The 27864-nt window shown below is 55.9% G+C and overlaps 3 protein-coding genes across 52 annotated transcripts in view; 1 reads left to right on the top strand and 2 right to left on the bottom strand.

Moving 5' to 3' along the window:
- TNNT3 (troponin T3, fast skeletal type) overlaps positions 1-14832 on the bottom strand; it is a 30811-nt gene extending 15979 nt beyond the window's left edge. For 2 of the 45 annotated variants that reach the window (XM_043970217.1, XM_043970218.1), the window contains exons 1-9: positions 14723-14830; positions 10023-10054; positions 9755-9768; positions 9196-9213; positions 6917-6967; positions 6629-6643; positions 5587-5598; positions 4386-4397; positions 3781-3795 (exon numbers count right to left, since the gene is read on the bottom strand). In XM_043970217.1, the coding sequence (XP_043826152.1) occupies positions 3781-3795; positions 4386-4397; positions 5587-5598; positions 6629-6643; positions 6917-6967; positions 9196-9213; positions 9755-9768; positions 10023-10039 (154 nt within the window). In that variant the 5' untranslated portion in view covers positions 10040-10054; positions 14723-14830. Of the gene's footprint in view, positions 1-927; positions 964-3780; positions 3796-4385; positions 4398-5586; positions 5599-6628; positions 6644-6916; positions 6968-9195; positions 9214-9754; positions 9769-10022; positions 10055-14722 lie in introns of all 45 variants that reach the window. The other 43 variants (XM_043970224.1, XM_043970225.1, XM_043970221.1 and 40 more) reach the window with 34 other exon arrangements.
- A 5675-nt stretch (positions 14833-20507) lies between these two features.
- LOC122732375 (proline-rich protein 33-like) lies at positions 20508-25481 on the top strand. The gene is made up of 2 exons (XM_043972466.1): positions 20508-20564; positions 23961-25481. Exon 2 carries the CDS (start codon positions 23970-23972, stop codon positions 25479-25481), a length of 1512 nt encoding a protein of 503 aa, XP_043828401.1. The 5' UTR covers positions 20508-20564; positions 23961-23969.
- Positions 22137-27864, bottom strand: part of LSP1 (lymphocyte specific protein 1) — a 60584-nt gene continuing 54856 nt past the window's right edge. For all 6 annotated transcript variants that reach the window (XM_043972470.1, XM_043972472.1, XM_043972467.1 and 3 more), the window contains one exon: positions 22137-22667. The gene's annotated coding sequence lies outside the window, so the exon portion shown is untranslated. The remainder of the gene's footprint in view (positions 22668-27864) is intronic.

Genomic DNA, 27864 nt, shown 5'->3' with positions numbered 1-27864 from the left:
CCGGGGACAAAGAAAGAAAAGGAGGAATCAGCATTTGTGTTTCAGGAACCTGAGAAAGGAAGGTAAGAGACAGAGAGAAAGGAGGCAAGAGACAAAGGACACAGAGAGACAGAGACCCATCTCTTCTCAAGGCACCCAGAGAGAAGACAATGAGAAAGGGCAACGAGATCAGCGGGCACAGGGAAGGGGCAAGAAACAGATGGTGGAGGGGGCAGTGTCCAATCATCTCTGCTTAAGGATGGATGAGCTGCAGAAAGAAAGGAGGGATGGGGAAAAGGAGATACAGAAAAGGTGAGAGAAAGGGAGGGAGAGAGGGGGAAAGAAGAAAAGGAGGGGGAGAGAGATAGAGGAAGGAGTGAGAGAAAGGAAGGAGAGCGACAAAGAGGGAAAGGAAGGATGAGAAAGAGAGAGAGGAAAAAGAGACAGACACAGAAAGAGATAAAGATAGATGGAGATGGGGGCAGTTAAGTGGCACAGTGGATAGAGCACCGGCCCTGAATTCAGGAGGACCTGAGTTCAAATCCAGCCTCAGACACGTGACACTTACTATGTGACCTTGGGCAAGTCACTTAACTCTCATTGCCCTATCCCCCCCCCCAAAGATAGATGGAGAGAAAGAAAAAGACAAAGACAGGGGAGGGAGAGAGGGCTAGAGAAAGCATGGGTAGAGGAAAGGAGGAGGAGCAGGAGGAGAAAAGGAGAGAAGCCCAGGCCAAGTCAGAGCCAGATTCTGGCTCGGTCCTGGCAGGCAGGGTCTACTGGGGGCTCCGTGATGGTAGGATGTGGGCGCCCCACTCAGTGGTCTGCCAAATGTCACTGGAAAGGAAGAAGGGGAGCACCAGCCTGGGAAGCCAGTGGCCGAGGCTCAGGGTCAGGAAGTGAGAGGCAGCCACTGGCCGAGGTGACCTTGTGCACAAGCGCCCTTACCTTCCGCGTAATCCTCTTGCTCGTCCGCGGCGCCATCTTCACAAAGGCAAGCACGTGCAAAAGAAGAGCGAGTGCCAGGAGCACCAGAGCCGTTAGAGAGGCACAAAGTGTGGGCACCACGGGGCATGGGCAGAATCAGGTCTGGGCATCTTGGGGCATGGGGCAATCATGGAGGTTGGGCACGGGGCCACAGGAGCCATTGTTGGGAGCCCTTCCCCAGGGAGGGAGTCCCTGGCCTGGCCTGTACCCAGGCTGCAACATGAGGGGCTAGGGGGCAGTCTGTGGGGCAGCAGGGAGGCAGCTAAGTGAGAACCAAGCCCTCCATCCTTGGCACTTGGGAAATATGGAGGAAAGGAAATCCCACTGCCTGCCTGGCTTCTAGCCCAGTCCCAACCTCCCTTGGAGGCAAGAGTATGCTGTCAGAGATTGGGCAGTGACCAGTCAGTGAGGGGCCCCATCTAGCTTGGCACTGAAGCCAGGCTTTTTGCCCCCCAGGTAACCCTCTGAAAAGGCCAGGCTCTCCAAACTCCTCAAACCCACGCCCTTGCCATGGTCCAGCTCCCTGCCAGGGAAGAATCGATGCCTCACACATGCAGGCATTTGTGGTCTCAGGGGCTCTGGTCTTCTTCTACCCACATACTGACAGGCGGACTTCAGGAGAGGTCAGCCAAGCAGAGACACCCAGCTCAGGCCACTGCATGCCAGACTGCTTATGTGCAAGGGAAATGAGGCTGAAGGGCTGGCAGGGACCTTGGAGCCCACTCATGTGATCCAGGAACCTGCCTGATCTCACCAGGGAGCCAAGATGAGAAACCAGCTAACCTGCCTGGGCTCCTTCTTCTGCTCAGCCAGGACCAAGATGGAACCTCCTCAAAAGAGACTTTGTAATGTGACAGTGCGGACTTTAAAAAGACCCTTTTGTCTGACTGCTTAGCCTCATTAGCCTCGTTAGTCTCATATATAGGCTCCAGCAAAGGGTTTGCAAATGGAGGGCCTGATTCTAAGGTTCCAGGCCAGATTTCACCTGTCCTGGGCAGATCCAGCCCAGTGTAGCCAGGTGGCCAGGCCTGCCTGGATGCCTGGGCGTGGGTGGACCGGCCCAAGGCTGTCATCTGTGTCATACACAGACAATATACTTCAGGGGAACACAGCACCCACGGGCTGCCTAGGGGGGGCTGCCCAGGTGCGCTTCCCAGGTGCACCATTCCTCAGTTTCCTCTTTTTGCCCTCCCTCCCTCTGATTCTGCAGGCTGACTTTACTTTTCACAACACACAGGCAAGCCTGGGCAAGTCACCTGACTTTGGACAGAGAGATCCTGTGCCCATGTGCCCGAGAGAACACCATTTCCCAGGTTCACTGACTCAGGTTACAGGTCTAACCTCCCTCATTTTGCAGGGAAGCACACCTAGGCCCTAAGAAGTGAAGGGAGGCTCCTAGGCCACCAAGGGGGCAAGTCCCAGCTCTTCCCGTGGACTCTCATTGAAGTGGCTGATGATCCTGTGCTACTAAGCCCTGGGGCTGATTGAGGAAAGCAGAGATTAGGACTTTTCCCCATAAGGAGCCAGCTCTAAGTGAGGCCCACCTGTGAGAGGGAACCTTGGGGGTGGGAATGGGGAAAAGACAGAGGGAAGGCAGTGGGGGAGAGCTAGCAAGTCCCACAAACTGCCCTAGGGACCAGGTAGGGAGAGAGGCCCCCATCCCGAGAGATCAGGGAGTACTAGTGGGCAAACTTGCCAGTGATTTGGGGTCCACCAGGGCTCTCCTGCCCACACTCAGGCTGGAGCAGGAGGACCAAGGCCTAGGGACTGTGTGTGTTCAGCCTCATTCCCAAAGGGTGCTCTCCCTACACGCTTTCTCAGCACCCAGACCTGAGTTGGATCAGGGAGGATGAATGGGAAGTCCTTTGGGGGAAGGGAAGGGAAGGGGAAGGGGTAGAGCAGGGCCCAGGGAGGTCCGGCCTGGAGCTGGAGCAGCCCTGCCCCATGATGCCAATCCATATCATGCATGCCAAGCGTCGCTCAGCCAGGCCCGGCCCAGGGCAGCATGGCGGCAACACACTGCGAAAAGGCATAGCATGCATGGAGCATTCAGGGGCTGCCTACCCCTAGCTCTGGGGTGGTCTTGTCTCTCGGCCCGTCTCACTGGAGGCCAGCTCCTGGGCACACTCTGGGTGCCCACTGCTTCCTTCTCTGCCCTCACCTATGAACCCTGCCCACCCTTCCAACCTTCATTTTTCTCAGAGAAGCTGCTGGCAATGTTTGCTGGCCACTCAGAACGTGTCTCTGCTCTGTAGGACGTTACAAAGTCCCTCAGACACAGAGGGAATTCTTACGGAGCAGGAGGGGACTACTGATGGAGAAGGAGAATTCTCCCAAAGCCTCGGACCATGGAGCCAGGCTGGTGCTATTAACCTCTCCCCCCCACCCCTTATGGTCAGGGATCAAACACCTGGGTGAGGGAACTACACTGGTCAGAGCAATGGCCCCCTGCTGACCAGCTGAGGAGTGGCCTGTGCCCTTGGGTCTCTTGCCCTGAGGCTGGGACTCTGTTTTGGGGAGCTCCCCTCCATTTATTTTCTTTCTCTGCTTGAGTCCTCCCTTGGACCTGCCAGGCCACCTTGGACAGCGACCCTACTCCTCTCTCCTTCCTTTTCTTCTTCCCAGTCCCTCCCCCAGGCGTCGGCCTCCAGTTCCTTTAGCATGGGGCCCACACTGACACCCAATGGAAAAACCAAGGAAGGGACCTGGTCCTTTCTCATCTTCTCAGGAAGTCCCTCCACCCCCATCCCAAGACAAGGCCATGTGGAAAGATGGAGGGACCAAAATCAGGGGAAGGCGTTGGCCAACACATACCTTCTTGGACTTCCTCTGTAGAAGATGCATCACCGAGGCAGGCCAAGTGGAGGGAGAGAAAGAGCAGAGCGGTGAAAATCCCAGGAGAGAGAGAAAGAGGGAGAGAGAGAGAGAGAGAGAGAGAGAGAGAGAGAGAGAGAGAGAGAGAGAGAGAGAGAGAGGAGAAGAAGAAGAAGAAGAAGAAGAAGAAGAAGAAGAGAGAGGAGAGACAGAGACAGAGACAGAGAGACAGAGAAAGACAGAGACAGAGAGAAAGAGAGAGACAAAAAGAGAGTCATAGAGAAACCAAGAAAGACAGAGACAGAGACAGAGAGAAAGAGAGAGACAAAAAGACAAAAAAAGAGTCAGAGAGAAACCAAGAAAGACAGAGACAGAGAGGCAGAAGGGAAGGAGGAGAGGAAGGGAGATGGAGGGGAGGCCCATGAGAAAAGATCCCAGAACGCCCCAGCTTAGACACACCCACAGCACAGCAAGTCCTTAGTCCTTGTTACTGTGCCCCTCTTGTTCCTTCTCTTGGGTCACCCAGCGCTCCCTGCACACACTCGCTCACACAGACCCACACGCATCCCACACAGGCTGCGGGAGACTGAAGTCATGTCACATACCTGGTTCATGGACTTCATGGGTGAGAAGAGTCACAGAACAAGAGGCGACACCCACCGCAAAGGAGGGAGGAGGGAAGGAGGGAGGGGAGGAGGGAGGGAAGGAGGAGGGAGGGATGAAGGAAGGAGGAAGGAATGATGAAGGGAAGGAGGAGGGAAGGGTGAAGGGAGGGAAGGATGGAGAGAGGGAGGAGGGAGGGATGGAGGGAAGGGAAGAAGAGGAGGGAGGGAAGGAAGAGGAAGGGATGAAGGGAAGGAGGAGGGAAGGGTGAAGGGAAGGAGGAGGAAGGAAAGGAGGAGGGAGGGAGGGAAGGATGGAGCGAGGGAGGAGGAAGGAGGGAGGGATAGAGGGAAAGGAGGAAGAGGAGGGGAGGAAGGATGGAGGGATAGGAGGGGTTCAAATGAGAAAATGGCTGGTTAATGGAAAAGGATAACTGAGTCACACTAGTAGGGGAATCACACAACAGCCTCCCAGGGAGGCAGAGGCAGCAGAGAGACAAGCCCCCGACCACAGAAGGGGCCTCCCCCTCCCCCCCTCACCGTGCACAGGACCTGGAACATGGAGGTTGGGGGAGGCTACCCCATCCCCTCTCTCCCCGGGGTTTTTGAAAGCTGCTGCCCATTTTAAGGCAGGGCTCAAGAACTGGGACTGGGACCTGGGAGCCTGGTAGGCAGCCTCAAAATCACACCCTTACCAATGGAAGAATATCATGGACCATGAGCAAATGGACTGGGGGTGCCCTGGAGAGCGGGCCAGTGCCCACCATGGGCCTTGCCCTGAGAGCATCAGGCTAAAGGCCCAGCTAGTGCCAGCTCCAACATCCGTGGCTCTGCCCCCCCCCCCGGGGGTAGTGTCGGTGCCAGACCAATCCCCTCCTATTCCATATGGGAAGGCACCGGATCCAGGTCACACCCCTGGCTAGCAGCCGTGGGGGTAGCCCCAGTTCCCATTTGGCAGCCTGGGGCACCAGTGCACCTAATGGCTGAGGGGTGGGGGCTCCTTTAGTCTCTCCCCTAAACCCAAGTTACACAGTTAGTCCATTGGCACTTGCAGGCAGGACTGTGAGTTTGCTAGTGGCTGGGGTTTGGGGAGCACTGGGTGCTTGGGCTCCTGTTCCTTCCCTTCACCTGCTCAGAATTCCTGCTGCTCTGAGGGCCACCGACCAGCCCAGGTGGAATTCTTCTGTCATGATCTCCCACATACCTGCTTCATGAACTTCTCAGGGTGGGAAGGACCATGCAACAGGAGACCAAACCCGGAAGAGACCAGGGTCCCAGTAGGGTCCCGCACATTCCAGATGGAGGTGCGCGGCCATGGGTGGCGGCATTAAGCACCCCAGAACGGGCACACAGAAAAGGAGGGATGCAGGGATGGTAAGGAGAGACAGTCAGAGGCGCCTCTGAGAGTCAGGCCAGTTTGCCCACCAGCTCCCTCCCCTGGCCGCTGCCACCCGCACAGCTAACTCGAGGAGATTTGCCCCCTCAGCCCACTGCCCTAGCCTAGACTCCCGGGGCAGCTCTGCCGAGCTCTGGGGGAGCACTATACGGCAAGCTCCCTGAAGGCAGGCGGGGCCTGGCATGTAGGAGATGCAGTTCTGTTGAATGGGATTGAGCTGGATTTCTGAGCTGTTCCCAGGAACCCCCCGCTGCCCCTGTCACATTGGGCGGGGGGGAGATACTCCCCACAGCAGAGCCAGGACAAGAGCCTGGGGACCTTGTCCTTCATTAAACAGTCTATGCCATCTCTGTGGCTGAGAAGCTGAAATCACCAGCTGAGGCAGCCTGGCCCATCCGCTCCTCAGGGGCCATCAGCACCCGAGGTTTCTGCTAGAAGGGACCCTGGTGATCACCAAGTCCACTTCCTTCCTTTTACAGATGGAGAAACTGAGGCCCCTGGAGGGGAAATGACTCAGCCAAGGCCTGGCCCCAAGTGGACAGCAGAGCTAACCTATTTCTGGGAATTTTGTTTCCTCCTCATCCCCCAAACTCTCTGGGCCAAAGGGATCATCTCCCTACACCAGCCTGCCTCCAGGTTGAGCTGATAACGGAGATCTGTCCATATTCAGGCAACCTGGGGTCTGTAGCAGTCAGTATCCTCTCCCCCTGCCCTGCACTTCCCCGTGGCCAGACAGTGGCTGTAACTAGTGGCTGGCCACTCTCCATGGGGCTCCTGATGGCCCTGGTCCTGTTCCCACAGCAAAATTCCCAGCCATGCCTGGGACCCCACACAAGTCATGGGCTCATACCTTCCTCTTGGACTTCTGCAGGTGAGAGGCACCAGGGAACCGAGGGCAGCAACAAGGAGAAAGGAGAGGGTTAGTGTGAGGAATAGAGCTGAAGTCATTGGCACCAAAGGGCACGGGGAAAGGGAGAAGAGAGGAGGGAGGGGAGGTTGGGTTGGAGTGGGAGGCGAGGTCAGGGGAGACGGATGGAGGCAAAAGGCAAGGGCAGAGGGGAGGAGCTAGCCAAGCACTGGGAGCACCTGTCTCCTCTTCTGCCCAGGGGCCAGGGGGTGCCCTGCCCAGGCCACTTACCTTCTTCCTGGGCTTCTGAGAGTAGAAAGGAACCCAGAGCAGGTGACCACCATGGGAGGCAAAAAAGGAGAAATGTTAGAACTGTCCACTCCTTGGGCACTTTGGGGCTTGGAGGAGGCATCGAGCAGTTAGAAGGAAAAGACCTTTAGATGCTTGAGTGAATGAAAAAGAAAACACAACATAACACCGGGAAGGGAGGTGTTAGGAGATTTATTTGCCCCATCCATGTGTCTGTCTGAGGAAGCTGCTTTGGGCTGGGAGTGGGAGTTCAGCTATGCTACTCATTAGCTGGAGGCTTTTGGTCTAACCTCTTTCTCTGGACCTCCGTTTTCTCTTTTGTAAAGTGAGAGGGTGGGACTTGATGGTTTCTCAGGCCCCCACAGCAGATCCGAGTCCTGTGACCCCATCACTTGGAAATAGGCCATTCTGAGCCTACTCCTATTTGTCCTCTTGCCTCTGGGCATCTGTTGATCAGTTAGTTGTCTCCCTGGGTACTGGGCAGGGACATGCCCTCCCTCCCCTGCAGGGAGACCAGCCCCCAGACAGAAGTTATTTCTAATGTCTAGGGGCAGGGGCATCTAGGTGGTGCAGTGGAGAAAGCACTGGATTCAGGAGGACCTGAGTTCAAATCTGACCTCAAGACACTTGACACTTACTAGCTGTGTGACCCTGGGCAAGTCACTTAACCCTCACTGCAACACAAAAACACAAAAAACAAACAAAAACCCCAAAATAAATAAAGTCTAGGGGCTCCCAGCTACAGATGGAAGCTGGAGACCCCACCCCCAGCTAGGAAAGCTCCCCAGAGGACCCAAGGTCCAGAGGAGGGAGGGGCAGCAGCTGCTGCAGCAAAAGAACAGCCTGTGGGGGGATACCCCTCAGAGCATTCCAGACTCACAAGAACCCTCTGACTGATGTAAAATATCACAAGAATTATCCCATTTTACAGACAAGGAAATTGAGGCACACAGAAGATAAGTGGCCTGCCCACAGTCACAAGATCCTAGAGCTGGAAGGGACCTGACAGGCCACAGAGCCACGGAGTCTAACCTCCCCATTTTGCAGATGAGCACATGGAGGCCCATAGAGGCACATGACTTGTCTAAGGTCACACAGCTAATGACTGGAGTCCAGGGAGCTCCCTGGCCTATCATCTATGGCTATGAGCTGACTTGACCTCCTCCCTGTCCTCAGCCTATTCTCTGAAGGAGGCCAAGCAGGGGCACTATCCTTGGGATTGGAGGAGGTAAGCAGGAGGTTAACACACCACCATTCACAGAGCTGAGGGGAAGGGCCTTCTCCTCTGTGGATGACAGAGTTCCCTACTCCCAGTTCACTGTTTGTTCCACAGCCAGAGATTACTGGAGACCTTGTGTGATTTAAACGCCCCAGGGGGCCCAGCTTGTGGTCCTCAGGCCCCCACAAGTAGGGACTAGGGAGAGAAGAATGGATCTGGGGGAGGGTCTGGGTAGCAGGCAAAGCCTGCACTCAGCTCTCCACCTGTGACTGTGGGGAAGTCCGGCCAGAGTGGCTACAGTATCCAGAGTCACATTTATAAAAAAGACTTTGTTAATATAGTCATGGGGCCTCCTCCAAGCCAACAACTCCAGATGAGACACACACCCTTACCCTTTTATATGGGGAAGGAAAAAGGACATTCTTTTGGGGGTTGAAAGTCAAGTGCTTTGAAAATATTTCTAAGACATTTCAGCTGTTTTGTTGGGGGGCACCCTGCCCCCTACTGCAGGAACCCTGTGAAGATAGGAGAGCGAAGCTCTGTGGGAAGGTGTGATCCTGGTCAGTGCCTGTGAACGCAGCCCAAGGACATCTAGATATGGGAGTGCTGAGTCTGGGAGGGGGGTTCGCTTGGAGACTCCTGGAGTTCGTGTTTCCAGGTGCTTAGGGAAAGCAGCTGAAGGGCCCTGGTACGTGTTAATTTATTAGGGTGGGGCTCCACTGCCCCGACATTAATCACAGTGATGATTTCATTAATGGATATTAATTGGGGTAATGAAGGTTTAATTACAAGACACTAATGAAGATCAGGCATTCATTAAGTAACATTAATAATGATGTTGAGAGATTAATCAGGAGAGTCAGGAGGGGTTAGTGGCAATCACAAAACCTATTTCATCATAAAAAGGTGATGAAATATTCATGGAAGAGGAGGAGGAAGAGGAAGAAGGGATGAAAAAGAACAGAAGAATGGCAGGCAAGAGAAAAAGGAGATGAAGAGAGGAAGACCCAAGAGCCCAGAAGGGGAGGGGCTTCCCAATTACCTTCCTCTTCGTACTCTTCTGCATTGGAATGAAAACACAAGAGAGGGGCCAGGTTAGCTGGTGAGAGGTCTGGCCTACCCCAGGGGGAGGGGGCAGGGCTGGAGCCATTGGCCATCACAGTGGGGAGGAAGGATGGGAAGAAGAGGTGGGACTCCCAGGGGCTGGAGGGAGTGGGGGCCCCAAAACTAAGCTCACCCACCCTCCAAGCCACCTTCCTAAAGGCTAACAGGAGGAATATAGTAGCCAGTGGTGGTAGAGATTCACCGTGAGCCCTGCATTAGTAAACTCACTCTGTCTACAGGAATCCAGGCTTACCGAACACATCAACTGGTAACACCTCAGAGAGAGGTGGAGGCCTTAGGGCTTGAGGGGGCAGTGCTCATCCGCTGCCCATGTTCCCATCAGAGGCCTCTGGGAAATGGGGGCCTGGGCACAAAGTGGGGTAACTTTCCCCAAGACTAAACCGTAAGTCACAGTTCAAAGGACCAGCAGCTCCCCTTGCTGCTATATATCCCCCCCCCCCCCAAAGAAGCAAAGAGAAGGCCAATTGGAGACTTACCCTCTCCCTGTTCACTGTTAGGGAAAAGAAACAGGGAGAGGTTGGTCAGTGGGGGAAGTTCTGAGTTTCTCAATATCATCAGCAGCCACAAACAAAATCTCAGCCCCACCCCACTCCCCACAGGCATGACTTCCATCAAAGCTGATCTCTTCACTTAAAATGACTAAGTCCCCTGAGAACACTTGTCTGATGTGTGAAAATAAGTGACAGGTCCGAGTGGCCCCCAGTCCCAGGGTGAGGGATTGAGCAAAGCTGCTTTTGTACTCACACTTCCTCGTCAGACATGGCTGCTGTGGGTTTCTGGAGAGAGAGAGAAGGAGGAGAGGAGAGAAGAGAGAAAAAGGAAAGAGAAACAGAGGAGACACAGGAAAGAGAGAGAGCACACAAAGACGTTAGTCACTGCCTGCCTCCCTTTTTAGTCATGCATGAGCATCCAGACCTGTCAGAAGGTGGAGTTGAGGGCTGAGGTACCACGTGGGCGCAAGGGCTCTCCCCCCACACCTCCCCTTCTTAGCCCTCCCTGGACACCCAGGGAGGACCTCAGGAAGGTCCCCAGGGACTCTCCATGCCCCTCTTCCCCATGCACGCAGAAGTGCCCTCCTGAATGTCCCGCTGCTCACTCATCAGTTGTCTAGTTGGGAAAGCACTTCTCCAGACTTGGCCCTCCATGGCCCTCCTCCCCCTCCCCACCCCGGCCCTCATACACACACTGCTGGTGCCGTGAGGGGGGAGGAGCTCTCAGGGAAGACACAGAGACAACAGCATTTTGAGGGTGGAAAGCACCCCCCCCCATGCCAAGAAAGAATGAGGAGGAAGAAAAGTATGATGGGGGAGGGGAAAACCACTGAAACTGGTGCCAGCTGGAGAACTTTGGCCATCACAATCTCTGTGGACCCCAGTTTCCTCCTCTGTTGACCTAAGGGGCTTGGACAAGAGCTACTCTAAGGCCCCTTCCTGCTCCCAAGCTATGATCTCAGACTCTACTTGAAGACCTCCAAGGAGAGGGAGCCCTCCTGGTGTGGTGGTAGCTCACTCCACTTTGAGAGGGCTGTAGCTGTTGATAAGCTTGGCCCAGAGCTGACTCGGTAAGAATCTCGGTTTCCTTGTCTGCACAATGGGGTTGCTACTATTTTCCCTACAGGTCAGTGGTGAGGCTAAAGCTTTCCTGGTGGATCAGGATAGAGCCCACCTCTCAGTGACTGGGGCAGCATCCTGCTGCCTAGTCCCATTTTCTGAACTCAAATTCCTTCTCTGAGCTGCATCCTCGGTGCAAATACCACAAGGGGAGAGGGGAAGACTGTGCAAGTGGAAACTGGACAATGGTCCAGGAGGGTTGGAAAGAGGAGTCTAGACCTGGTGGAGATTCTGCTAAGCAGCCTCTGGTAACCTTAGAGCCATTCAGGGAGTCTGCCCCTTTATTCCTATGCCTTCCTTCCTGTTTTTTTTCTTTAAAAAAATTATTTGTAACATGGGATGGTTCTCAGGGAGAGGGAAGGGAGAAAATTTAGTTGATGTAAAAACAAAAGCTATCAATAAAGATTAAAAAAAAAAAAAAGACTGAATTGTCCCTTCTGTTACTTCTACCCACTGATGCTTCCAGGGTCCTATGATCTCTGACTGCCAGGATCCAATGGCTTCCAGAATAGACATAGCTCTGACAATATGGAAGAAATATGTTTTCCTTCTTTCTATAAATAACCATTAAGTGCCTATTGTATGTGGATCACTGTGCTAGTCCCTGGGGATTGGAAGTTTAGGTCAAAGGTGCTTCCACCTTGGCAAGGGAATAGGGTGTAACTGTAGACAAGTGGGATCTACAGTCAGAGCAGTAATATAGGAGGCTAGACCCTCTCTGGCATGCCTCAGTTTGCCCATTGTAGCCCCAGGGACAGTCTCAAGGAGGTGCCCTGGTTCTCTGGGCCCAGCTGGCCTGCAACCACCCTGAAAGGAGACAGCTGCCTTGCCTCAGCAGCACTGCTGATGGCTATTTATAAGGGGTTCCTGCTGGGGCCAAGCACCCCCCAACCTTCCTTGAAGATCATGACAGCCTCCAAAATTAGCCAAGGAAGCTTCTCATCCTGAAACTCAAGACGTCCAAGTGTGTCTTTAGTTGGGCAGCTGGGGAGAGGGCTCTAGGAGGGTCAGCCTCCTGTCCCTGTTGCTAAGAATAATCCCTCTGCCTCTGGCCATACCCTATAAGGACCTAAATTCCACTGCCAGGCACTGGGCCTGAGAGGGCAACAAGTCTGGACTTCTGACACCCTGCCTAGGGGGCTCCCTGGAAGCAGAGGCCTGAAGGTTGGAGAGTTGGCTTTAGTAGGCCTTGAAGGTAGAACTAACATCCAAACTCTGCTCCTGCAAGCCTTGGAAGCCACAGCCAGAGAGGGGGCCCAGGCATTTCCTGGGTCACCTCCCACCCCACTTCTCAGTATCCAGGGGAGGAGAAAATTCGGAAGCACCAGGCCCTTCCTAACCTCGGGCTCAGTCCCCTATGAGTCTGGCCTGGAGCAAGCCCTTTCTCCTGTGGGCCTCAGTTTCCTCCCCTGTGAAATCAGGATGTCAGACTGGATCCCAGGGTGCCCCACCCCCTTGCCGACGCTCTTGTCTGGGAGTCTGGGCAGTAGAGAATGCCCGCTGCTCCCTCTCTGGGGGACTTCATCTTTCCACTGAGCTGGCCCAGATGACCCATGAGCTCCTCCTAGCCTGGAATCCTCTGGCCTACACTTAAGGGAGAAGATACAGGCAGTGGGACGGCTGATATGACCTTCGATGAGGCCCCCTTGCAAAGGCTGACAGTCGGCTTCCTGTTCTCCCCTTGGGGACAAGGATGTTTGTTGACTGACTGACTGACCTGACCATGTGCCTAGGCACTGGGTGGAGGAGAGGGTGGGAGGGGCATGTCAGTAGGGTCACTGCCCTAAGAAAATGCCAGGAGGGAAGGGGACGTGGAGGTCATGTCAGCAGTCCCCCTCACCCTGTCTTCAACCACCCCCCATTTTACAGATGAGGACCATGAGAAACCAAATGGAGCTCATGGCCTCCCTCCATGCCCAGCACAGCCTCCCTCTGACCCAGACGGGGCGAGATGGGGTGGGGGGGGTGGGGAGGCAGTGAGCCTTTTCTCATCTCTCCAGCCCCAGGCCAGAGCCAAGCCCAGAGGTCTGGATGCACGCCCCCCCCCCCTTCCTCCAGCAGGTACTTCTGAAAAGACCCTTCCCTTTCTTTCTTCCGCCACCCCTGTGAGTCGGGAGAGCCAGGGCCCATAGACCAAATGGGGAGGTGGAGTCTCAGGGAGGGAGAGGACTGCATGAGGAACTCTCGCTGCCCAAAGCCAAGTAACTTTGTAGCTCCTTCTTCTCTATGAAGTTCCCTTAAGCTCCTCCTCCTCTCTGACCCAGTCTCTGGCTCTGTCCTTGGTCCTAAAATCACCCAATGGTTTTCCTTCGGGAAACAAGAGATCCTGTGGAACCCACATTCCCATTTCACAGGTACAAAGGGGCTTGAGCCCGGCGCTCCCACAGCCAAAAGGTGAGAGGTAGAGCTGAGTCTCTGGGATGCTTCCCTTCCTGGCCCCTTTGCCTGTAGGCCCCACCCCCCCAGTCACATGTCCTGAGGGGGAGGGGGCAGCAGAGCAATGGGCACCATCCCAGCCTCGGGATATCTTAACAGCTGAGAATGTCACCAGCTGCCTCCCAGAGAGGGGGAGATCAGAGCCTGGGAAGAGACACAACCCTCCCACTGCTCCCCACCCCTCTCTGATGTCGCCTTCCTTACATGGGGCCCAAGGTGGACAGAGGAAAGGGAGGAGAGGCTCCCAAGGAGGAGGCTATGTGGCCCAACAGGGAGGCAGAAGGTCCAGGTCCTCACCCTCCCTCTGCTGCTAACTCCATGTGACCCTAGGCATGGCATTCAATGCTTCAGGACTCAGTCTTCCCATCTAAACCCCTGTCCCAAGGACAGCAGACAGACTGACACAGAGGGGTTTATTGGAGTCCCTGGTGCCCCTACTGGGCTTGGCACAGGGCAATTATACCACCTTCTTGGGGTTCTCGGGGTGGCACCATTTCCTTGACTTTGACAAAGCTTCCCAGGAGATGATGAAGAGCAGCCAGCCTGGGCCTGCCCCTGGTTCCTGCCTCAGTACTCCATCCTGGGCTCTGGAGAAGAGGCTGCCTGTACGTGGCCAGGGAATGGGTACAGGAGACTGGCCACTTGGGAAGAGCCCCAAGCACAGCCTTCCCTTGGTTAAGGTGGGTGGAGCCAGGCCTAGAAACGCAGCTTTCTGCCAGCTGCCCCTGCCCATCAGGCCCCACCCTCTGGAATGAGCCCCTACCGTCTTCGGAGCTTCCTTCTTAGGTGGGAATGAGGACCAAGCAAGCATGGGACAGATGGCATGGATCGGGACTCATTCCTCCTGAAATCAGCCTGGCTGCTACTATGACCCTGAGGCCAGGTCTATCCAGCAGGTGCCTCCTACCCTGACCCTGGGCCCAGCCCTCCCTGCACCCTCAGACCCAGGAGCCCGCAGCTTTCCCCCGTGATTCTCACCCTTCCTGAAGGGTGGGGAAGAGGGAGAAGCTGGGCCACCTCAGCCAGTCTGGTGCTCCCCCCCCTCCACTCTCTTCCTTCTGGTGCCCCTCCCTTCTCCCTGAGGTCATGGGGCTGGCACAACCACAGAGAGTGCAGAATGAGAGCATCATAGAACGTCAGGAGCAGACTGGCCCCTTGGCCCTCCTCGGGAGATGCCCTTCTTCCCCAAAGCACCAACTACCTCCCATCTCTGCTCTGGAGCCCCCTCCCATCCTGGAGCTCAGGGACCATGCCCAGGCTGCCCTGTCCCCCCAAGTCCCTGGACCCCACTGAAGCTTCTACATCTGCCCAGATGTAGAAGGGGGCACAGGCGGGGTCTTCCCCAAGGCTCCAGCTCATCAGACCAGGTGTCCCCGCTCAGTGCCCCATCCCACTGACCTGTGAAGTAAGTCTGCAGAGAGGGGAGCCCAAAGGAGCAAGGCCGGCTGCTGGCACTGTCACCACCCAGAGCCCTCCAGCCCTAACTTATAGTGACATCTGATCTTGCCCCAAAGTCTATTGGGTAGCCAAGGAGCAAGGCGAGGGAGGGAAGGGCCCTCCCAGTCTTGGGGGTCATACCAAGTATAGAAGCAGCTGTCTCAAGTGGCCAAGAAGGAAAGGACATGTTTGGAAAAGGAGAGAGGACCCCTGGCCTTGCCCCCACCCCCAGCCAAGAAAGGATATGCTTCTAAATTTACCCCCAACCAAGCCAGCAGGATCTCCATGGGATGGACTGAGGGGGACACTGTGTCCCCAGGGACCCTGCTGGGCTGTCCTGTTTCCCCCCCAAACTCCTCCCACATAGCAGGGAACCCCCACCCTGTCCTTCTGACCACCTGTCCCCAGCATTCAGCTGGAGGTGACAGCAGCAGGCCCAGAACCCACGTTCCTCCGCCCCCTGCCACAGTGTCCCCTCTGGAGAACGCTCACAATCCCTTGGGGACCAAGGCCAAGTGGGATCTTTCCTAAATCTGGACCCCAGGGGGTGCTATTCCTGCAATGGCTGCATCTGCCTTCCCAATGCAATGGGGAGGAAAACCCGACAAATACAATGCTGTGTGACCCTGGACAAGTCACAACCTCTCTGAGCATCTATACCACCAGCTCGAATCTCCCCATTAAAGTGAAAACGGGTCCCATGCTGTGTGACCCCCTAATCGTGTCACAACCTCTCTGGGCTTCAGTTTGGGGGCTTGGGCTCAAACATCTCTAGGATTCTATCTAGCTCTAGGTCCTATAACCCTGACTGAGCTGAGGAGAGGAAGGGGACCCAGAAGAGGGGAGAGGCAGCAAAGAAAAGCCACGGGCAGAAGGAGGAAATCTCCATTGTAGCTCCAGGACTCCGCTTCCGCCTCTAGGAGTTGAGACTGATATTCACGGGATCTTCCTGGTATCCCAGTTACCCAGAGCTGACTGGGACCCCATCTCGTCTGAGTGAGAACTGAAGGGCAATCCCCTTCAGTCACTGGTCCCATGCCTCTCGTCCAACTCTGGGTTGGCTCTGTCAGAGAGATCTGCCTGGTGGTGGGCCCCAGGAAGGGGCCAGGGATCAGACAACTAATGGGGTCCCTCCTCCACTTACTTCCAGTGCCTGAAAAAGATGCTCCCAGCCCGGCCTGAGCCCTCCCTTCCCCAGCTGAACATTCTCAGTTCCTTTGGTGTGGCTGGTGGCCCTCCCCTGGCCACATGCCGGCTTGTCCACATCCACCACCCCAGAGCTGATCATGGTCCTCCAGAGGCTGGCAGCCCCCCTTGCCAAGGTGGAAAGCGGGCAGAGGTTCTCCTCCCGGCCAGCACCCAGACACAATCAATGTCCCTGAATGTGGCTAGGGCTGCCACCGCCCACGGGTGCCCCAGAGTGAGCCAAAGCCCAGATTCCCTCACACACTGCCATCTATCTAGACAGGCCCCTCCCATGGCATCCTTGGGAGGCTGAATTTTGAACCCAAGTGTAAACCTTGGCATTTATGCCTGGTAAATGTCACTTTGTTGGGTCTGGCGCAACCCTTCCACCTCATCCGTTTCTACCCATCTCTAGAGGACATCCCTCAGGATATGCTGGCAACACATGGGGGCCACCCCCGCATCCCCTGGCCCCCACATCTCCTCATGATCCTTGAGGTCACTGGCCATGGCCACATCCTGGAGATGGGATGGTGCTATCCTGAGATCCACAGGCCTCCAGACACACACTGGGAATGTGGGTACTAAAATGATGCAGTTTTCTGCCACCATCATCTTCCAGAGGTGACTCTTGTCCATCTACGGGGCCTGTCCCAGATCTATGGACTAGTCTGTGCCAGAGAGATGGGCTGATGGACCAGCCTGCCAAATGCGTGTCATAGCCTACACCGGAGGCTTCTTCGTTCACTTGGCTTTTCCTGGATGGATGGGTGAGCCCATCTGAGTGGCTGTAGTCTCTTTCATTGACACTAAGAAGCCCTTGAAATGCTCCAGGACAAAAAGATTCACAAACTGGAGTGTTGGGAGGACCCAGAGTCAAATCACATCCATTTGAACTCTAGACTGAGCATGCTCCAAGACAGATGCAGGTCCCTTGGGCAGGTAGCATCACCTCTGCCTCCTGCCTCAGCAGACTTAAATTATAGGTCGATAGATAGAATTCTACCAGGGGTCTCATCAATTCATCGATCAAAAGCATTTATTAAGCACCTACTATGTGCCAAGCATTTGCTGCATGTAATGATTGGAATGACGCCACCTGCTGGAGAGCTACTGTAGGAAAGCTCCACCATGAGGAGAAGGCATCTGAAGGCAAGCCATGTGGTCAGTTCCCTGGCATCAGGAAGTGACGTTTGCTCGTGGGTACTGTCAATCAAGGCTACCAGCGAAGGAGGACACAAAGTAGGACGCAAATGCTTGGGGGAGGGGCAGGGCGAGCTTCTTCTTCTTTTTTTTTTTAATTTTTCTTTTTTTTTTTGCGGGGCAATGGGGGTTAAATGACTTACCCAGGGTCACACAACTAGTAAGTGTCAAGTGTCTGAAGCCGGATTTGAACTCAGGTCCTCCTGAATCCAGGGCCGGTGCTTTATCCACTGTGCCACCTAGCTGCCCCTGGGCTTCTTCCTCTTTTGGTTCTTAACCTCACCATGGTGGGTTGGATGATGGGGTCTCTTAGAAATAGTTAGATTTTTCAAATTTATAAGAATCCAAGTCATTCCCCAATTGAGAAATGGTCAAAGGATATGAACAGGCAGTTTTCTGATGAAGAAACCAAAGCTATCTATTCCCATATGAAAAAATGCTCTAAATCTCTAATGATTAGAGAGATGCAAATTAAAACAACTCTGAGGTACCACCTGACACCTATCAGATTGGCTAAAATGACAAAAAAGGAAGATAATAAATGTTGGAGAGGCTGTGGGAAAATTGGAACACTAATGCATTGTTGGTGGAGCTGTGAGCTGATCCAACCATTCTGGAGAGCAATTTGGAATTATGCCCAAAGGGCGATAAAGCTGTGCATACCCTTTGACCCAGCAATCCCACTTTTAGGTCTTTTGCCCAAAGAAATCATGGAAGGGGGAAAGGGACCCACATGTACAAAAATATTTATAGCTGCTCTTTACGTGGTAGCAAGGAATTGGAAGTTGAGGGGGTGCCCATCAATTGGGGAATGGCTGGACAAGTTGTGGTATATGAATACAATGGAATACTATTGTGCTGTAAGAAATGATGAGCAGGAAGAGTTCAGAGAAACCTGGAGGGTCTTACGTGAGCTGATGATGAGTGAGATGAGCAGAACCAGAAGAACATTGTACACAGTATCATCAACATTGAGTGTTGACCTACTGTGATGGACTATATTCTTCTCACCAATGCAATGGTACAGAAGAGTTCCAGGGAACTCATGATAGAAGAGGATCTCCAAATCCAAGAAAAAAAAGAAAGAAAGAACTGTGGAGTATAGATGCTGATTGAACCATATTATTTCTTTTGTTTTGGGTGCTGTTGTTTTTTTTTTTCTATTTTGAGGTTTTGCATCACTGCTCTGATCTTTCTCTTGTAACAGGATTAATGCAGAAATAGGATTAATGTTATTATGTGTATATATATGTGTGTGTATATATATATCTATATGTATATGTATAGATATATATAGATATAACCTATATCAGATTACCTGCTGTCTAGGGGAGGGGGGGAGGGAGGGGAGGGAGGGAGGGAGAAAAAATCTGAAAGTGTAAAGCATGTATAAACAAAAGTTGAGAACTATCTTTACATGTAACGGAAAAAATAAAATATCTCAAAAAAAAATAAAATTAAAAAAAAAAAAAGAAATAGTTAGATTTTTGCCTTTCTCTCTGATCCTAATGCTCTTTAATAAATACTTACACACTTAAATACTCTTGCTAAAGCTTATAATTTATTGGCAACCACTCATTTGATTTTAGATCATTTAGCTAGAATTTAAGCCCCTTACATGGGTACACCAAGAAAGACAAAAACCAATCCCTGCCTTCAAGGAGCTCCGAGTCTAAAGGGGGGAAATGGGTCAACTACATACCACCAAGCTCTCTTGCTCTCTTATGTATGTGGATGTAGATACAATATATGTATATGCACACACATATACATACTTTTATATAGCATATGTATATGTATGTGCATGTGTGTACACGTACACATACACAAGGTGCACACATCATAGATACAAAGCAGAGTCACAAGGTAAGGTGCTACCTCTGGGGGTATCTCCCTTTGACCAGAACCTTGAAGGAAGCTGGGATTTCCAAAGGAGGAGGGGCAGTAGTGTACCAGACAGGGTCTAGCTAATCCACCCCCTCATTGCACAGAGGTGGAAACTGAGGCCCAAAGAGGGTCTCCACAGGCTCCCACACAAGGGAACCCGAGGAGAGGTGCTTCCTAACAACTGAGGGGGTCCGGAAGGGGGGCTCTGGGGAGCGAGGGGTGCCTGAGGACTCTGAGACACGGATGTGAGGAGGGAGGGCAAGACCACCAGGGGCGGCGCCAAATCTGAGATGCCTCTGAGAAGGCAGGGAGGCTGTTGTCGATGGAAGAATGGAATCCGGGGGTGTTTCTTTGGGGGTTTGCTAGCACAGGAAGGCTTTGACACATCCTAGGCACTTAGTATCTACTTGATGGAATGGGAAGGAGGTCAGGCTTGGCTATTTGGAGCCGAGAGTCATAGCTGTTGTGGCGGATCCCAGTGGGAGCTGATGGGAGCTTGGATGAGCTTCTGAGGCATCGCAGGAGTGGGAGGAGGGGATCCAGGAGGAGGGGGCGGCCAGTGGCTTCTCATGTAGGAGGGAGGGAGAGAAAAGGCCTTTGCAGGTCATCGGTGTCCCTGCAAGTTCAGCCCAGCAAGGGCAGGGAGTGCAAGTCTGGCCCCACGCGGGACATTCGCCTCACCCTGACCCAGAGGCTGAGGCTCAAGGTGGCTCTGCCTTGCTGTTGAGTCATGTCCGACTCCTTATGACCCCATTTGGGGTTTTCTTGGCAAAAATACTGGAGCATTTGGCCACTTCCTTCTCCAGCTCCTTTCACAGATGAGGAAACTGAGGCAAACAGGGTGAAGTGACTTGCCTGGGATCACACGGCTAGTGTCCGAGGTCAGATTTGAACTCAGGTCCTCCTGACTCCAGGCTGGCACTGCCTAGTTGCTCCAGTTCTGGCTTAGGAGCTTATTGATACCTTGGCCCAAGACAGGCAAGAACCAAGCTGGAGGGTGAGGACGGCTCTGAAGGAAGGGACTCGGCCCAACAGAACATGGGGCTGAAGCTCCGCAGATGCGGGACTTGAAGGAGGCGAGGCTTGGCCCCAGCTGGAAGCCCTCTGCAGGGGAGGCTGGGTGGCCAGGCGGCTCCAAGAGCCTCTGGTCTGAACAGAAGTGATGCCTTCAACTATGCCCCAGTGTGCACGGCCTGATCCCCCAAACTCTGGCCCTGCTGCCAAGCACTCTGGGCTTCCCTGCCTGAGCAAGGCTTGTTCTTGGGGCAGAGGGGCTGTGCCATCAGCAGTGGCCCCCGCTGGCCAGTAGAGGAGGCTAGCTCCCTACTCAGTCTGCAGCAGGTGGCAGGTGTCCCCCTGAAATCTAGCCCAGGGCCCTGGGAAGGCGCTGAGAGGGAGCCAGCCAGTGCTGAGGTCAGAAGGGATGGAGGCAAATTTTATTTTGGGCAGCAGCAACCTCAGGCGTGGGCACTCGGGGAGAGCGAGCAGGGAAGCACAGAGCCGGGAGGGACTGGACCCACACAGCCAGGTAACCAAGGCTGTGCACCTTTGCTAATGGCCGGTGCCAGTGCCGGTGCTGGGGCAGTGGCTTGGGGGCTGAGGGCTGGGCACCTAGAGGAGGGAGGGTGTCCTGCCTCATGGAGCAGGTGGGGAGGGTGAGAATGAACCTGGGCCTGGCTCGTGGGGTTGGAGAGAGCAGTCTTGGCCTCCTGAAGGAGGCCAGGGGGCAGGCAGGAGGGCAGTGGGGCCGGCCTTCAAAGAGCCCCATGTTCAGCCTAACGCTGCCTACTTGGGAGTCAGGCTTTGGGGGGCCCAGTAGGCACTTGTACCCTCCGGAGGATAGGTCTCTTGCTCGCAGAGGGTTAGGGTCCTTGTCCCTCCATCCTGTCCTTGTGCCAGGGGCTCCTAAGGCATGCCTCACCCCCCACCAGAGGTGCTTACAGTAGAGCTGCCCTGGGCCTGGAGGACTAAGTTCAGAGAGGCTGACTCAGCCCGAGGCCTGGCCCTGCCAGGATCCCCTGCCTCCTTTCTTGCCCTGGGGCACTGCCAGCCCAGCCCTGACCTACGATGCCCAGAGGAGAAAGGGGATTCGGAGGGGGAGGGGCAGCATGTAGGCTGAGCCCTGCATTTCCAGCCTTGGGACTTTTCTGTGGTTCTGGGCCCTTCCCCTCTGCTTAGGAAGTCCTGAGGGTTTCTTTTGGGGGGCGGGGGGGAAGGCAATGAGGGTTAAGTGACTTGCCATACAGCCAGTAAGTGTCAAGTGTCTGAGGCCTAATTTGAATTCAAGTCCTCCTGAATCCGGGGCTAGTGCCACCGAGCTGCCCCCACTTCTGAGGCTTTCAAACCTCAACTCATTAAGGTTTGCAAAGAGGTTGTAGTCCTCACAGCCCTGCCAAGTAGGGGCTATTATCTTCATTCGACATATAAGGAAACTGAGGCTTAAGAACTCTGATCAGTGATATAAGCAGCTACTTAAGTGTCAGAGGCTAGACTGGAACTCAGGTGCCTGCTGCTCCCAAGTCCAGCGCTCTGCCCACCTCTGCACATCCAAGATGGCTAGGCCAACCCCATTTAACTTTTCCCCTTCCCGTCACCTGAGGGCTGAGTGTGTGAGATTTAGGGAGGGACCCTGGAGGTCTCACAATTTATTTTCATTTAAGAGGAGGAAGTTGGGGCTTAGGAGAGGGAGCGACCAGTCTGTGCCTTCCAGGGTCTGCCCATCCATCTTACCCAAGAGTGGCCCATCAGATGCCCACCCCAGACCCTTCTCACTGGAGCTAATGCATGGGAGTGTGCTAAGAGGCAGCCCCCGGGCTCCATGCCCGAGAGGTCTGCACCCCTTCCAGCTTGGCCGGCTACTGACTGATCTGTGCAGTTGTGCCAGTTAACAGGCTGTGGTGAGGGGCAGCTAGGTGGCGCAGTGGATAGAGCACTGGCCCTGGAGTCAGGAGGACCTGAGTTCAAATCCAGCCTCAGACACTTGACACTTACTAGCTGTGTGACCTTGGGCAAGTCACTTAACCCCAATTGCCTCACTTTAAAAAAAAAAAAACCAAAAACCAAACAAACAAAAAAGAAATTCAGCCTAGGGCCAGACCGCTTATAACCACCTCTGGTCCTTTATTAAGCACTTACAAAATTGCTAGAAATCCAGGACACAGGACGGAGAGGGGCAAGCAGGAAGCTGGGAAGGGGTGAGGCCGGGGATGGGAGCCCTTGTCTGGCGGGGCCAGAGGTCTCAGCACCCATGGGGCAGCTCTCTGAGCTTAGAGGGCCAGTCTTGACTGCTTCAGCCTGCCAATGGGGAGGAGAGAGAGCCCTCCCAAGGGGCAAGAAGGCAGCACATGGCTTCAGAGCCAACCGCCTGCCACCCACCCCCATTCCCAGCTACAAGACAATCAGAGAAGCCAGAGGACAGAGCAGGGAAAGTGGGAGGGAGAGACACCAGGGTCGAGTAAAAGATCTGGTGGGGAAGAGATCTCTGTGAAGAACTGGGGAGAGGGCCTGAGGCGTTCCGTAGCAGATGAGCCACAGGCAAGGGAGCTGCGGGGGAAGGGGGGGGGGGGCCTTCTTCAGGGTAGAAGCAGCGTCCGTCTGTCCAGGATGAAGGCATCTGGGGTCTGAGGTTCAGCTGAAAGACAGAAGAGGAGGTCCCTTGGAGCACTGATGAGCCAGGGCTGTTCAGAGTAGAGGGTGCAGAGGATGTCCCACTTGGCCTCCCCAAAACAGGCCACATTGGGCGCCTCTCCCCACCAGATGACATTGGGGAGTGTGTCCTGGACAAGCCTGCTGCTAGACTTTAGTCAGAGGGAAGGGGATCAGAAACCCAGCATTGACTGTGGGCACCCAGGAGCAGGCCCTACACAGGGCCTAACTGGGCCAGAGCCCACCCAGAGCAAACTGCCTGCATGGGGGAAGTGCCGATCCCCTTGGCCTCGGCCTGAGCACGATCCACCAGAGCTTCCTTCAGCTGGCACCGAGAAGGGCCCTTGGAGGTTGGCAGCATCCAAGGATTCCTCTGGCCTCAATCTGGCTCGCTGCCCGACAAGCCCCCAGGAGTTGGCCCTGGTCTCTTAGTGCCCGGGGCTCGGCAGGGATGAGCAAAGGGTTGGTCGGAGCCCTGCTCTGTCCCCTTGCATCAGTTAGAAATGCCCAGCAGAGAAGGGAGAACATGGCGTGCTGCCATTGCCAGGGAGCCCCTGATGGCGGTGAGACCAAGCTAATGAAGGGAGTTCAGGCTTCCCATCAATCCCCCGGGGTTTCTCTGGTGCCTTGAAGTTCTCCTTGATCCTGACAATAACCCTGAGAGGCAGGTGCTTGACTTCTCCATTTACAGATGGAGAAACTGAGGCTCAGAGAGATGAGGAGCCTTGCCCAGGCTCACACAGCTGGCTGGAGGCAGGCAGAACTCAGGGCCATAGGGAGTGGAGCTTCTCAAACGGCTGGGGCCCTTTTACCACGGGGTGGCACTTCATAGGAACTTGGGGTTTGTGGGATGGAATCAGTGTGGGGCACCGTGCCAGGCTCCGAGGACCCCAGGCAGCCACCCACACTCACAGGATTCTTACCAGGACCCCTGAGCTTTGCAGCTGCCCATCAGGTCCCCTAGAAACCTGCTCCAGAGCCCCCAGCTACTCGGGACTGCCGGGTCCGACACTGGAGGCCTGCCCCCAGCCCCTTCCCCTCTTCTCTTGGACACACAGGAAAGCGGGCACATTGTCCCTCCTCTCCTCCACCGCCCCACCAACCCACAGGCCTTGCCCTCCTCTGAACTCCCCAACTCTTAGAGTACAGCTGAGTCCTATCACCTCCCACCCCTCACCCTCTGGGCTGCGGGTTCCCAACAGAGTGAGCAGCCACATGCGTGGGGCTCCTCCCAGGCTATAGGTACTGGCAGGGGTCTCACAATGGTGCTTCCTCACAGGGGACGGAAATGCTCATCACCGTGCCAATGCCCCACGAACCAGGAAGCCCCTATCCACCAGCTCTGCCCCCACCCCTCCTGCCCAAGCCAGCCAAGGACAACCTGCGGCTTCAGCGACTGCTCAGGAAGGCGGCCAAGAAGAAGGGCAGCTTGACCACCCTCCAGATCAGCTCCTTCCGGGCCTCTCTGTCCCCAGTGAGTGAGGCCAGCCATGACCAGGACGTTGTGCCCCAGCCTCATCCAGAGATGCCTGGAGCGGCAGCCCCACCAGCCCCACCAAGCCCCCTGGCTCTCCCCAGCCCATCTCGAATCCTGCTCCCAGCATCCCGCTCACCCTACAAGCCCGTCATCCAGCACGTGCCTTCTCCCCTGCAGAAGAAATCCTTCTTCAATCTGACCGAGCAGAGGAGCCTGGCTGAGCATTTCAGGATGACCACCCCCCAGTTGGGAGGTCCAGGCCCAGGCCCCCTCAAGCCCCCAGGCACCTTTACCCCTGTCTCAGCCCCAAGGGAAGTGACCCACATCAGCCGGGTACACATTCACGTGGGGCCAGTGGTGTCACCTCCATCTCCAGCCCCTGTGGCCAACCTCACCATGGGTGGCTGGGGAAACAGAGAGCAGGATCCCCCCCGGACAGAGCCCCAGGACACCCCCCGGACAGAGCCCCAGGAATGGCCAGGAGTCACTCACGAGCCCTCCCCCACCCCCCAGATCCCAGTGGCTCACATTCAGCCTCTGACCCCCAATGCCCAGGCCACCAGCCCTGGCCCGGAACCACTGCCAAGTAGCAGGCTCTCCCCTAGCACAGAGGTGACAGCTACCAAACAGGTCATCACTAGGATTGTGGTCCCCATTGCCCCCACAGCAAAAGCCGAGCCCCCCCCAGTGCTCCCCAAGCCCAGCACTGTGTACCCCAAGTTTGTGGCTGCATCTGACGCCAAGCAGCAGCCTCAAGGGCCTCCCAGCCCTTCCAGGGCCTTCCCCCCAGAGTCCCCAAGGGACCCTCTGGTCTCCTCTGGGCCGAGCCCCACCCCACACGGGGAAGTGGGCGAAGCAGCCCCTACCCACCTCCCAAGAGGCCACTTTGGTGGCTGGTCGAGACTCAAGAAGCAATTGATCGTGAGCCCTGAAGCACTGGCCTTCCCAGAGGCCACGGGTGCAAAGGCTCTGCTGGAGCAGGCCAGCGAGGCGCCCCGTGAGCCTGCTGCTGGCCCTGGGACCCCGAGGCCCCTTGTCTCTCGAGCCGCCAAGATGTGGGATGCAGTCCTCTACCGCATGTCTGTGGCCAAGGGTGGCAATCAGCAGGACACCAAGGAAGGGGCCAGGGCACCTCCAGGAAGGCTCCCGGGGCACGGCAGCTTCTTGCCTTTCTTGTACCGGCCCCGGTTTGATGCCCGGAAACTCCAGGAGATGGCGGCCCAGGCCCCAGCCAAGGTCAACAGCGTCCAGGGGCTGAGCTTGAGGCCCAGCATGGCACCCAAGAACTTCAATCGCACGGCAGCTTGCTGGCAGCTCAAGTGAGTCTCCCCTTCACCCTCCTGGCTCTGCCCCTGGGCTCTGCAGGGGGCCCAGGGCATGGCATCCTCACTGCCGCCATCCCTCCTCGAGGCCACTTGGGGACAGTGCTTTGCGAGGCTCCCCCAGCCACAGTCAGAGGTGCTTGGGGTAAGGTCCACCATCTCTGCACTTCCTCAATGCACCCCCAAAGCAGCATGAAGGGGCTGAGCTGATGAGCCTCGGCGATCCTTCCTAGGCAAGGGGCCGCAGCCTGGAAGTAGTGAGGGCCCATGGGGCACCCCGGGATCCTCAGCCCCCCCTCCCAGGGCCTGCTCTCCCACATCAAGGTCCAGCCTCCCTGTCTGGGGGAGTTCAGGGTCAGCCAACTCTGCCAGCACCTGGGGACCCAGGCCACTCAGCTGCATCCAGCCAGCCAGCTGCCCCCCCACAACAGGCTCTGAGGCCTTCTCAGGACTGGTGCCCCCAGGCCAGGGGCCCAGAGCGTTTACCACAAGGCTGCCCGATGCTCTCCCTAGCCCTGGATGCAGCCCAGGCCATTCCTCAGGGCTGGCCAAGGACAGAGATCCTGAGCTCCCTCAGTGACCCTGCTATGACCAGGGATCCTCCCTCCCTCCTCCTCAGCCTGCGTTATGGTCTTTGAGCGAGAGGACACTAAAGGCTAGAAGCAAAATGAGGAGGAGCCGAGTGGCCAGGGAAGGGGGGCATGGAGCAGGAAGATGGCGGCAGGGCCAGTGGCCTCATGTGTACTGCAGAGGGCAGTCCCGGCCACAGTCCCTGCCTAGGAAAGCCTGAGTTTAGAGTAGGGGGAGCCCTGGCAAGTGCTGCCAAGGCAGGGACGGGGAAGGCGCTGGCTAACCTGCAGATGAGAGGGGTCTGGGCAGAAGTGGCCGAGTGACCCGTCACAGCCTGGAGTCGGTGGGCAGGGCTTGGGGGCAAGGCTGTGGATGGAGCCTGGAGGAGGAGGTGATTCGGGCACAGCCCGGGGCTGTGTCTAAACCCGAGCCAGGGTGGGGGGTACGTGCTGAGAGGTGGAGGTCAGAGCAGACAGGCTAGTGAGGGCTGGGGTCATCAGGGAGGACTTCCAGGAGGAGGTGAGAGGAGGAAGGAAAGGAATGAGAAGAGCTGTGGAGGTGGGCAGGAGGCTGTGGGCAGTGAGGACACTGGCCAGGCTGGGAAGGAGGATACTGAGCGCCAGTGGTGTCGCAAGAGGCAGGTGTATCATCCACATCAGGCCCTGAAGCAGTTGTCCCAAGGAGCTGGGCAGGGCCGGCCCAGCACAGAGGCAGGGGGTTGGGCAAGAAGACCTCAGCATTCTCCCCAGGGCCAGAGCTCTGGAGAGGCCGTGGACCGTTTGGGAGGTCAAGGGCTGGTCACGGAGCCAGGAATCCCTAACCCTTAGCCCTGCAAGGGGGCCCCCTTGTGGGTACAGACTGGACCCCCTGGGGAAGTAGGAAGTGGGGAGTGGTCTTGGTGCCACCCTGGCAGGAGCTGGGGACAGCTGCTGATGCCCCAAGGTTTGCTGGGAAAGCGTCCAGCCCAGTCCCGGGAGGAGGGGGCAGAACCCTATTCTTCAGATAAGGACACAGGTGGGCCAAGGTGGGAGCTAAGGTCTCTCTGGCTCCCAGCAAGCAATGGGGAGCCCTGAGCCACCGCAGGGGTCTGCTGCAGGTCCCCAGGAGCTCAGCAGGATGGAGGGGCCGGGGTGGAGCCTCAGGATGGCACAAAGTATTCAAGGAGTGAACAGACTGATGGCTCCGGGGGGGCCCAGGGCTCAGGAGTTCCCAGGAACGGTACGGCGTGGCCAACCTGCCCTGGGGAGGGGCACTTCAGCCTCCCCATCTGCCCCCACCCCCAGGAAGGGCTTGGTGGTGAAGAAGAGAGGACACAGCCCAGGGGGAGGGGAAGAGATGCTGGAAGCGCTTGGGAGCTGGGCCAGGAAAGGAGGAAGCAGGCACTCCTGCCACCTCCCCAGTGAACCCGAAGGGCAAGCCCTTCTGAGGTGCCGGGGATGGCAGGGAAGGGCTGCTCTCTAAGGACCCAGGCTGGACCCAGCAGAGGGGCCCTGAGGAGGGAAGGACCCCAATGAGAGGCCCACGCCTAGGAAAGACAAGACACCGAGAAGAAGGCCTATGCCGGATTCCGAGACAACAGAAGCCTAAGACGTGGGAATACAGAGGGGGCTTAGACTCGCTCCTTGCCACCGTGGGAGGGGGAGCCAGCGTCCCATGCGGCCTGCTACAGGCCGGGTGCTCTGCCAAGATCACTTGTCTAACCCTCACAACAACTCTGGGGGCAGATACTGGCTCGGTCCCCACTTTACAGTGGGGCAAGGGCAGAAAGTGGCCGGTCCTGGCTCTAGGGGATAGTAAATGTAAGTGTGGACTGG

Source organism: Dromiciops gliroides, chromosome 6 (assembly GCF_019393635.1).
Source record: "Dromiciops gliroides isolate mDroGli1 chromosome 6, mDroGli1.pri, whole genome shotgun sequence".
NCBI lineage: Eukaryota > Metazoa > Chordata > Mammalia > Microbiotheria > Microbiotheriidae > Dromiciops > Dromiciops gliroides.
The sequence above is the reverse complement of the archived record's forward strand: the minus strand, read 5'-3'. Positions and strand labels throughout refer to the sequence as shown.